This window comes from Epinephelus fuscoguttatus, linkage group LG2 (assembly GCF_011397635.1).
Source record: "Epinephelus fuscoguttatus linkage group LG2, E.fuscoguttatus.final_Chr_v1".
Lineage (NCBI taxonomy): Eukaryota > Metazoa > Chordata > Actinopteri > Perciformes > Serranidae > Epinephelus > Epinephelus fuscoguttatus.
In genome coordinates, this window is record NC_064753.1 from 36999300 (window position 1) to 37011578 (window position 12279).

At 40.4% G+C, this 12279-nt stretch overlaps 1 protein-coding gene across 1 annotated transcript in view; it reads right to left on the reverse strand.

The window, feature by feature from the left end:
- Nucleotides 1-12279, reverse strand: part of pde8a (phosphodiesterase 8A) — a 64535-nt gene that overhangs the window by 27540 nt on the left and 24716 nt on the right. Inside the window, exon 2 of the mRNA XM_049599196.1 lies at nucleotides 2137-2193. Within this exon, the coding sequence (XP_049455153.1) occupies nucleotides 2137-2193 (57 nt within the window). The remainder of the gene's footprint in view (nucleotides 1-2136; nucleotides 2194-12279) is intronic.

Here is a 12279-nt window from a genome sequence, read left to right on the forward strand (position 1 = left end):
ACTCTGCTATGATTAATATTTTGTTTAACATGGTTTCCCCACATAAAAAGTAAAGACAAACTCTAAAAAGGGGCTGGAAGCAGATCTACTCTTTCTCCCTCATTGAGAAATTCTGCATCTGGCCTTCAGCCCATCCACCGCCACTGCTTGCAGTAGGTTTAGCTTTCTACTTTCTCTAGCTTTGGAGACTTGCGCTAGGTTGACCTGTGAAAGAGCAGTGCACATCAAGATGGCTAACATTAGCTTTAGAGGAAACATTGTAGAGATTAAGCCATTAATGTTTGAGTCTCATGTATCAGAATGCTAAATGTAGTTAGCATCTTTTACCTGTTTATGTTGTTTGTTAGCTTTTTAGCTTGTCCTTGGCAGTGGCCAACACAGCGTCGCATGTTACAATGTGTTCACATTGCCTCATTGTTTTTACAGAACTACCAGATGTCTCATAACAGTTGCAGAAAAATATATTCCGTCTGGCTCAGACATTTATATTTAGTGTCGAAAGTCCGCTCTGTGCTGGAGGTTTCAGATTTCTTTGCCGGTGTTGTGTTAAAGTCTGTTCCCCCCCGGTGAAACATGTCCATCAAGCCCTAATTGCACAGGACTAGTTATACCAGGGGACCGCATGAGATTTAGAAATTACTCCCTCACGTATGTGTTTCATATGGTGCATTGGCACAGGATAAGCAGAGTCCGTACTTTACTCAAATTTACTGACATTATCCCCTGGATATAGTGTCAGGGGCATAGGTGCAGTGCTGCCGAAGCACACCAGCAACGATGCTCTGCTACTTTTTATCTCCAAGTGAGGAAAATTCAGTTTGCATATTGGTTATCAGGTTGAAAGTTATAGGATTTTTTTTAGGGACTTGAAGATCCAGTCATCACTGAAGCTCATGTTATGCAAGAGAGACAACAAACGAAAATTGATTGGTCATAGACGTCATAAAGACACAAGACAAGACGTGTTTAGCAAAATACAATTTGTGGTGGAATTTTTACTTGACAAATCATGGATATGGCAGATTAGCACGGGATTAAGATCACAGACGATCCCCAAAATTATTACAAATTACTAGAGGTCCCCAGGTAATACTAGTCCCCTGTGAATACGGCTTCAGACAGCAACCGCCTTTTGTATTAGTGACAAACCTAATCTAGCTTGGCATACATTTGAATCTCAGATTTTACTGGAATGCAAAGACATCTCCCTAGGAACATGAAAACACCTCCAGTGACAAAATTTGCATTGAAATTAGTCAATATAGTCAAGGTCAGACATTTTAGGGGATATAAACAAAAGAAAAACATTTTTCAAAGTCAGTCTTTGAAACCTGAGCAAAGTGTTCAGTTAACCACAATATCTGTCAAAGAAAAGCAGCAAATACTCAAATTTGGGAAGCTGGAACCAGAATATTTTTGGCATTTTTGCTTGAAAGATGAATGAAACGATTGATCAATTATCAAAATAGCTGATAATTAATTCTTTGCTCTGCACCGCATCCTTGAAATCAAGATGAAACCAAATGTTTCACTCTCTCAAAACACACTAAAATTTCAAAAAAGCCTACTTTTCCAAGACTCCAAGTTTTCACACAACAAGCAGCAGCGCATGCCAAAGGAACAGGCACAGCACCAAACTGTATAATGAACCATTGAGCGTCAGAGAATGTCCTATTTGCAGTGACGAAACTGGATCCTCTGTGCAGCTCTTCCATAACGTGCATTGTTCATTATGGTATGTTCTTGGTCATAAATGTTTGGCCTTGTTGCCTTGGCAACCTAAGGCAGCATCACACACAATACGTCCATTAACAGTTTTCTTCTTCCTCTTCTTTGAATGTTTGCATGTGGACTTTTTTTTTCTTTAATCTCTTAGCGAGGTGTGGTATCTGAGAAATTCAAGATTAGTTCTAACTGCAAACAAAAGTAGGTGACATTTCCAAATGCTAATCCTTGAAAAATGCTACCAAATATTGACAGTCACACCAAGTTTAGCTCCACGGCTCAGCTAAAAGCCCCTAAATGATATGAACATAAACATTTCAGTGGAGCACTTCTGTTGTTCTGTGGAAAGCCTTAATGCATTCAAGTGCAGAAACATCAATCATTCAGATGTTTGGCAATGTTTTACGATACCTGAAGTGGGTCTTTAAATAACTTCATTGGTCCAAATTGCACCTCTGTTAATGTGGTCTGAAAGATAACAAGAAAAACACACAGATTAGAAACAAAGTCAGAAATGTAATATCTTTATGGTAATTTCATATTTATGTTTTGCTGACATTGACTTCATCATTGTTTAGGGTCCCACAGACCAAAATCAACCCATCTCTGACCTTATCAAAAGCCAATATGTAGAAAAGTATTGAAGTGGTGACCCTGCTCTTTGCAACAAAACGACCCTGTACATTTAATTAAGGTGACAATATACAGATATAATAATAAAGCAATGTTAAATCACTAAATAAAGAAACAGTTCTTATTTAGACTAGACTAGACTATCACAGGGCTGACACATAGACACAACCATTCACACTCACATTCACACCTACGGACAATTTAGAGTCACCAATTAACCTGCATGTCTTTGGACTGTGGGAGGAAGCTGTAGTACCCGGAGACAAACCCAAGCTGACATGGGGAGAACATGCAAACTCTGCTGTGAGGTGACAACGCTAACCACTGCATCAAAGTGCCGTCCATTTAGGATTTCTAGCCAAAGCTAATTCGTGACCCCTCTTCCTAGTTTGGCCTCTCTGCTTAAAAAGTGCATATTATAATATATCATCATCACTACTATTATATAAAATTAACAACATAGTATATTTGTGACATGATGGTAAAAAATATTACAATATTAGCAGTTACATGACAATAATTTTACACATGTGTGCACATGTGTAAGTTCTCTAATTCATGGTCATTTACAGTATGTGTATGAGTACAATTTCTGGGTGTGTGATCGCAGCTTTGGTTTTGTTTCAGCCAGTGCTTTACCTTTTCACTCTACGTTTTTAGATCAGTTTGTGTTTTTATTTCTGTTGGTAAAGTTTTCAAAAAATATATAAGCAGTATATAGTAGAAGATATTCTTTAACAAAAATCTATTGATGCACAGACAAAGAACTGTTCAATGTGTTATCTGCATAGTGCTCACTATTGTGTTAAGTTACTTAGCCTTTGTTTAGGGTCAGTTCTTCTATCAGTACTGTCATACTGTTTACTGCACTATTTATCTGACAGCTTTAGTTGGGAGTTACTCTACAGATTCAGATTTTAGACAAATAAAATCATCATATATATTGTTACAGATTAAATTGCCAAAAATAAGATAGCTAAAATTAGCTACACCTCTACCAACTACAATAGTAAAATCCTTCTCAGACATTATTCCACAAAAAAACCAAAAGAATGACACAGTCTAACCTAAAAGAACATTTTTGCACCAGAAGTTCTTTTCTTTTATACTTTACATTACAAGTACATTTTGCACTTTTGTGACATTTTCAATGCAGGACTTTTACTTTTAAAAAAAAAAAAAAAAAAAAAAAAAAAAAAAGACATTTGAGTGAAAATTTGTCATAGGTTGTGTTTGAATTCCTAAATAATGGCAAAGACGTATTTAGTGAGATCACAGTGACCTTGACCTTTGACCTTCAGCCACCAAATTCAAATCAGTTCATTCTTCAGTCCAAGTGAACATTTGTGCCAAATTTGAACAAACTCCCTCAAGGTGCTCTTGAGATACCGCGTTCACAGAATTAGGATGGACGGACAACCCGAAAAACATTTTGCCTCTGGCTATGGCTATCGCTGGCGCAGAGGCATCTTTTACTTGGTTTATTTTGCATTCTGTCTCTTTTTTGGCAAATAAATAACACTTGAAATAAATAAGTAGGGTCCGTAACCATAACTATAAAAAATAGTGAAAAGGCAACCAGATGGTGTACGGGGAAGGACGTAAAGCAAGAACAGAAAGAAACAGAAATTATTTTAGAGGCACTGAATTATTTACACGTATTATTAAACAAGATATTAATGTTTCATTTTTAAATATGACAAATACCATAAATATTGGTATATCGAGACACCCTTAATCTGAGTACTGGATTTAGAGCTCAATTATAGCCACAAATATATTTTTCAGATTGGGGGTTTTGCACGATAAATAAAGTCATTGAAATTAGATGCACCATGACCTGTTACTACAGTTAAATGCTGCTTACATATTCATGCATACAAAATAATAATCCAATAATATAATCTATACATAGCACCATGAAATGGGCCATTCTACAGTGCTTTCATTTCTATACATTTTCAGGATCGATTTCACTGCAGATTATTTTTACATTGTTGTAATATTACTTTTACTTAAGTAAAAAGATCTGAATACATCTCTCACCACTGACTGAAACTGCAAAAACAAATGCCTGTAATTTAATTGTAATTTCATGATTTCTAATTCAAGTATACAGTAGAGTTGTAAATAAATAAATAAAAACACATTTCACACGGACAGGTTTTCAACTCATTACTCTTTCCCTACATGAGCTTACTCTCTTCTGTCTGCAAATAATTTAGCTTCCTTCCTGCTAAATGGAACCCAGCTCAGGGGTTAGTAACCATAGCAACCAAGCCCCTTGCGGACCGCCATCCCTCTAGAATTCCTCTTCTCCGTAAACAATCTACACATGTGAGGAGGAATACAGAGAGGAATTTTAGAGCGTGCCGGGCAGCAGTAAATCACTTCTTGCTAAATTGTAAGCCTTTTTGAAAGCTCCATTGAAACAACAAAGGGGGGGAGAAAAAAAAGCTGATTAGCCCTCGGTCGTAGCCAAATTGACGTCATCATGACACTGGGCCGTTTGTTGAAGCTGTCCGCAAACAAGGAGTAAGGCATCAGGATGGCTACGAGCTGATGCTCTGTGATCATCTGATCTGTCGCAGACACGAGGACGTGGTCGCATGATAGACTCATGTGCACTGGAGAGACAGTATGCATGTGTTAGTGTGTGTGTGTGTGTGTGTGTGTGTGTGTGTGTGTGTGTGGCTGTATAATAGGGGCTAACATATGGAAATGCCACAAGCTCATGCTTTTCCTAGAGGGTCTGACCAAACAAGAGTTTTCCTGTTGTCAGATGTGATTTCAATGACTTTGACCACATGTGTCAGAACAAATAACTTGCTCCTCAGCTTTATTAATTTTGATCAGAGATTCAAACCACCCATTCATTTTCCTGTGGAGGTGAAACAAAACTCTTCTATAGACCACTGCCGGGCAAATGTCACAGATAGTGACCGCACAAAAAAAATACACCACACATACTAGAAATCATGTTTCCACTGTCAGTCCAGGCATTAGTTGGTGAGCCAGTTGAGGTCGGGGTCTTGACGTATGGAGCGGGACCACAGAGCCTCCGGCTAGCTGAGGCCTAGCTGTAGCAGCACACAGCGGTCTGTCTCCATCCAGGGAGACTTCCCTCGCTAACTGACACTGACACAACCAATGCAACTGCAGCTGAGGTTGTGTAACTAGAATAGCCTGCCTGCCTGCCTGCCTGCCTGCCTGCCTGCCTGCCACACACACACACACACACACACACACACACACACACACACACAGAACTAAACCAGTCTGCCAGCCTCTTCGGGCAACGTACTCCTCTTGTACAGTACACACACACTGCAATGAATCACTCAGCCAAGCATTTGCATCCCGCAAACATCATGCTGGCACTCAACCAGAGGCAAACAAAGCAGGGGAAGTGAGTGAGCATGTAGGCCAGGCAGGCGAGGAGTACGGACGTGGTGTGTATGCCTACGTAATCCTCGTCCCGCCCTCTTGCTATATGCTGCTGTGTTGTACCGGTCACACTGGGATCTCTCTCCTTCTCTCTCTGTGCGCAGGGCTACTCTTTAATCAGACCAGTTTGTTGAGCAGCAGGGCATAGTGCAGACACAGTTGTGCCGGTCTGAGTTGGATGCAATGCATTCTGGTACCTGTAGTTTGTCCTGATTCATAGTTTTCTAGTGAAGATGTGTGATAAATCAACATCAGTGACTTTAAATAGAATCATACAGTATTGTGATGACTTGGTTTTATCATCTTATCGTCCTTAAAGTTTCTGTTTTCCAATTAATAATTCAGATCAAGATGTAATTAAAAAAACAACATAGTGAATTATTGATGATTTTTCTACCATAATTCATAACAGTGGAGCACAGCTTATTGCTTTGAACATCATTTCTTTAAGTGATTTTGTTTGCATTTGCCATATCAGGATATATATTCTTATTGTTATTGTCATTTTGTTCAGCCATATCACCCAACCCTGCTGCATTTGTAGATCAGAAATTTCTAGTGTCTAGGGTCAAATTACCCCTCAGTCTGGGACAAAAATGAGCTGTAGGCCCTTTTTCACTCTCTGTGCAGTGTCTCTACTGAAAGGTTATAATGTTCAGTTTTTGTACGGACCCGTTTTAGAGAGGTGTTTATTCAACTTCACGGTAATTTTGAAGGATGCCGATTGTGGTGCTGTTAAATTATGTTTCATTGTACTCATAAAAGCTTAAAGGAAATGGCCACTTTAGAATGAAAATACAGACAGTACTTACTGACCCTCATGCAGACAAGAAGTCCAGTGTAGGTTTTTAATCCACAAAACTCGTTCAGGGTATCGGAGGATAACAGCTAGCCGGAACGCACGGAGTGCATGGAACCCACATTTTGAAAATGTAATAAAACTCTGCTAATGCATTTCAAAAATGTCAGAACGGCTCGTCTGTCGTAATCCAAGTACCCTGAAGCCGCGGCATGCAAAATTGATTCGAAAAGATGTGATTTACTCCACTTTTATAGCATAATTTCTCACCATGGTCAGTTAGCCTGCCCTGCAGCCGTGTTGTGTTTACATGGCAACTCGCGTGGGACTAGCTGATGGCTAGTGGTGGTGCTAGTTCTCGAGCCCCGCGCGATGGATGGATGGATGGATGGATGGATGGATGGATGGATGGATGGATGGATGGATGGATGGATGGATGGATGGATGGATGGAGTGAGTTCCGACTCTGGCATTATTGAGCCAATTCTATGATCTGACAAACTCAACTGACACGACTGGCTTCAACCTTGAAGAGCTTAATTAAGTTAAACCAACTCCATATTTATCCAAAAGTTCTGGTGATATTTAGTGGCCAAATTATTTTATTGAAGATATTCCAACTTATTTATTTCAATTCCATCCTACTCGGAAAATATCAAAAGTGATTTTGATTTTGACCGACTTCTTAAAATAAGTTGTAAACTGATGAAAGCATGTTAGTGTGACAAATGTCACTTTTTTAACGCTAACTCCATGAATCATTTTTTTGGAGCAGTGGTTCCCAACTGGTTCCATCCTGAATGGACCACAAATGACCTGATAACATGTTTGTGAAAAACACTTAATTTTTAAGTACACTGAATTTCCGGCACAGAGCTTTTATTTTGAAGTGCCATTTCTTGCTGTAGAGTGACTAATAGACAGTTACAAGAGAGAGACAGTGAACTAACTTGACGACGTGGCAAAATGCAAGTATTACGCTGAATATATTAAATTGTGTGGACCTTGAACCAATGACTAAGGAGAAATCTGGACCTCGTGGCTGGACCAGTTGGGAACCACTGTTTTAGAGTGTATCGTTTTACCAAGCTGTTGCTAAATAAACTGGCAACTGAGTGTATACGTGTAGTTTGTACAGTATTTAGTAATTAGTTTGTGGTAACTGACAAAAAGCCACACCAAGACAGCGAGGCCTTTCAACTAGATTCTAACTCAGATAATATCGTGTAGGTGTCGTCTTAAAGGTTAGCTTCACATTGTTCTGTCTTAAAACAACACTCACATGTTACTGGAACTCATTTCAATCTAATCCAGTTTAGGGTGCAATTATCAAGAACTTTCTCTCTTAAATACAAACATTTAACAACACAGAGTACCGAGCCCATCCCAGTACTCTCAATTTTCCCAAATTTGAAATATGTGCACTGATGTGTGAGGATCTCCTTGGAATCATCTCTATGTGAAGAACACTGTGGTACCAAGGACTGAGTCAGTGATTAAATAAATGCAGCTGATAGCAGACACCTTGATTTTCATAATGATATTGACAAAGAAACTGTACACATAAGGTGGATCAGTCACATAATTGCCAAAGTGTGATTTGTTTAATAAGGTCAGGATTTGAGCTGATACCGATCCGGCGAGCAACTAAATCCCTAAACCTAATTACAACAAGCCAACTGCCACACAGTGAACCTGGAGACTTTGGGCCCTCTGAGGGTACTCTAAGTTCCCGCTTTGCCAGTCTTGCAAGTATCTTTACATGCTGGAATTTAAAATCAAAAGCTCGTGTGTGATTCAATAAAATAACCTTAAAAGTCAATCCCTTGCTGTGAGATGACAGTGTCCAGGCTGACAGCTTCAAACAGTCTGATGTCACGTGACATCGCACTGTTCCTCCCGGTTCAGGCCTATGAGCCCACATCAGAGCTGCTGGGTGTCTACAGTCATCTCCAGCAGCATTCAGGACAGTCTCCAGTCTCCTGCTACTCTCATTCAACACACCTAATGTATTTACATAGCGGAGTTGCCTCTGACCCTATATCCTGCTCCCAGTGTATCCGGCCCTATAGATCTCCTCCTCCTTCTCCTCCTCCTCCTCCTCTTCTCCACCAGCCCACCAGCTTTTCTGTCTCAGACTAACACACACACAAACACACACACACACACACACACACACACACACACACACACACACACACTAAACCATACACACTGGGAGAGTGGCTTTCCACTAAAGTGAAAAACAGGAAATTGGATGACATTGTTCGGTGTGCCGACGTCAGCAGTGAGAGATAGAAAGAGTAAACAGCTTCCTCCACCCCAGAGCTGGGACCAGGATGCAGGGAATCTTGGGATGCCTGCCCCTACTTGCTCTTCTTAGGAAAACGTGCACGGCTGTCCACAATCTTCTGAGCCCTCATTTTGAAAGAGCTCTCTCCAGCTAACGTGTTCCCTCTCTGCCCCCGACTCTCTGATACCACTTCTTCTTCTTCTTCTTCTTCAGTTCATCCCTCCTTAAAACTTCTCCACATGTGGTTAAATAAAGTATTATATGCAGCGCTGATGACACTACAGCAACATTAGCAGAGATCAGCATTTCCTCCTCGGAAGAAGTCAAATTGTTGGCGTGTGTTTGTGTATGTGTATATGTGTGCCGGTCTAAAAATGTGAATCAAATGGAGATGAATCAATGTTCTTCATTAGGTCTGATTAGAGGGGAGCAGCCCCAGCCACAGGTGTGGACGCACACTATGTACCAGACAGACAGACAGACAGACAGACGCACTAACTCTCACACACACTGAGCTAAGTGATGGGCTAAATGGCACTGAGTGACACATCAGCCTCACCACACACTGAGCCACTCAGATAGTAGTGCTCACTGCCCATGCTGTGTGTGTTACATCAAAGAGAATAATTCACTTTCATGTGTGGCCACTTACATTCGTTGCCCATAGATCTGCTCCGAAGCCATCGATAACAATAGGGTTTCAAACCTGCGACAAATCAATGACCGGCTTGGCAAACACCTCTCCAAATTCAGTTAAACTAAATTAGTTTCAACTCACTTTAAAGGGACAGTTCACGCTCCAATCAAAAATACATATTTTCTACTCTTATCTGAGGCACTATTTATCAGTCTGGATGGTTTTGGTGTGAGTTGGCTGAGTGTCAGCTATAGAAATGTCTGCTTTCTCTCCAATATAACAGAACTAGATGGCTCTCGGCTTGTGGTGCTCAAAGTGCCAAAAAATAGATCTGAAAGCACAAATAATGACTTGTTAACTCGAGATAATCTGCAGACCTTGCTGTGAGCAGTTTCATGTAGGAACTATTTTCTTTCTACTGAACTACACTCACCAATTGCATCACTGCACAGAGGGAAGCAAACAACTACTGCGAGATCACCAAGCACCACTGAGTTAGCCAATGTTACAGCTCAGCTGAGGAGGACGGCATTAATGTTTACATCTTGTGCGGTCACAAGCATCTTGTCCATGAGTAGATGCACGCTTCCTTCTGTGCAGTTTGCTATAAAGAAAATAGTTCCTACACGAACTGCTCACAAAAAGGTCTGTGGATTATCTTGAGTAACCGGGTCATGATTTCTGGAAAGAGTCATTTTACTTTTGGCACTTTAAGCACTGCAAGCCAAGTGACATCTACTTCCATTATATTCATGAGAAGACAGACATCTCTACGATATCCGATATCTCTAACATTTAGCAACTCACACCAAAGTTTGGCAGCCTGTCTCCCAAAAAGTCCATAATGCTTTGATGTGTCAGCTTTTCATATCTTCAACATCTTGGTGTCTCTGCACCGTCATTGCAGCCGGGGAATGACTGTGTCGGAGAAAAGTGGCACTTTCTAATGTGAAAAATCACCAATAAAAGCTTCTAAACACAAATGGACACATTCCAGCAGGAATGTGATCTGAAGTTGGGGAGAAATTTACAACATCGGCAGCCAAGATTGCATGTTTCCCTGACTTTAGCATGTAGCGACCTGTAGCGGTGTAGGCTATGCAATGTGGCTACATGCTACATGCAAACATCAAAACTGTGCACATAAAGAAACGTCACAACGTCACGATCTGACATAATTTTTAAACCAGAGTAGAAAAAAGGTTTGCAACAGAGTATTCAGACTGGTCTGAGGCCTGAGTTTTTTTGCTCACAGGAATTTATTTTTACATCAGTTACCTCATTATTTGAAAAATTTCCCAAGTTTAATATGAACATCTATTGACGTAATATTATATATATATATATATATATATATATGACAAAAAAATAAGGAAATGTACAATAGGTTCACTTTAAAGAGTACAAAATTGGACGCTTTTCTGAGAAGCTTCACTCTCGCTAAAAATCATATTTATAATCCACACTTGCTCCTTTAATGCCCAACTATGAGCAGCTCTGGAGGAAACGTCACTAAAGGAAAACCTACAAACCCAAAACCAGCCTCCAAGAAAGAAGGCAAAGCTTCTTTTGCCGGTGAAGAAGATGAGGGTGCTAATAGTCAAGCCAAGTTGGCTTGCAGCTCCAATTTTAGCACTAGTGAGCAGCCCACCCTAGCTAACATCCTAGCTGCTTTCGGAAAACTAGAGGAAGACATGAACATTAGATTCAACTCTTTGGATTCATGGCTACATCTAGTCTAAACCTCCCTGACCGACCATGCCACACGCATTGCTGACCTAGAGGGGTGTGCAACCAACCATAAGTCCCATATCATGGATCTCGAGAAGCGGTGTGAGGAGCTGATGGAAATCAACTACAAAATTTAGCCTTTTTGGTTTCTAGGTCGAACTAATCAGATGCACCATTATTTCATCATCTCCAAACCCCCTTTGGTTTTTCAGCCCAGTGGGAAGCAAATGATGATAAAGTGGCAATGTGATGATTATGTGCTAGAATTCAGAGCTGAATGTGTTGGTATTTTTTAGTAATCTCTCAGCAGGGATTTCATATTGCTACTTACTTTTCAAAATAATTTCTCATATATGGCCAGCGATGGAATTTATTTAATCCCCCTGTATGAATGAGTATATAAAACCAGTGCTTGAGTACACAGCTGCTGTAGGAATCACACACATGGTCAGTGATTAAGCCCAGACTGCAGAAGTCAAGACACTAATACAACTTCCCACGTTAGCAGCACTTCCTTTCCTTCCACGTCTTCCCTGTATTTTCCCGCACACTGCTTTCCATTGCTCTTAGAGCCACACATTCACCTACATGCAGGGGCTCACACACAACAACACTCTTGTCATTGTTACCTGAAGTTTGTTATACACACGCTTTATCTCGTTCTCTTCTGTAATGACTTACAGATGTATTTCACTGCTGGAAAGATGGTCTTTTCACAAAACTGAACTGTCTATGTAGCAGAGAGATGCAATTACTTATAAGATTGGTGCTACATGACCAGAGAAAACAGGGTGAGAAATACGCAATGCAGTAACAAAATCTTCGCTCATATTTGATCCGCACTGTACTCTCTTTCCGGTTTCACTGCCGTACCATTGGCAGCCAGCAGCAGTTGCTCTCTTTTCTGTATTAACCATCGAGACAGAGCGCATGCAAGTCCCGCCCCCACTGGAGGGGAAATCAATTCATTCGTCTCCATTGACTTTACATCTGTTAGCAAACAACACAAAAATA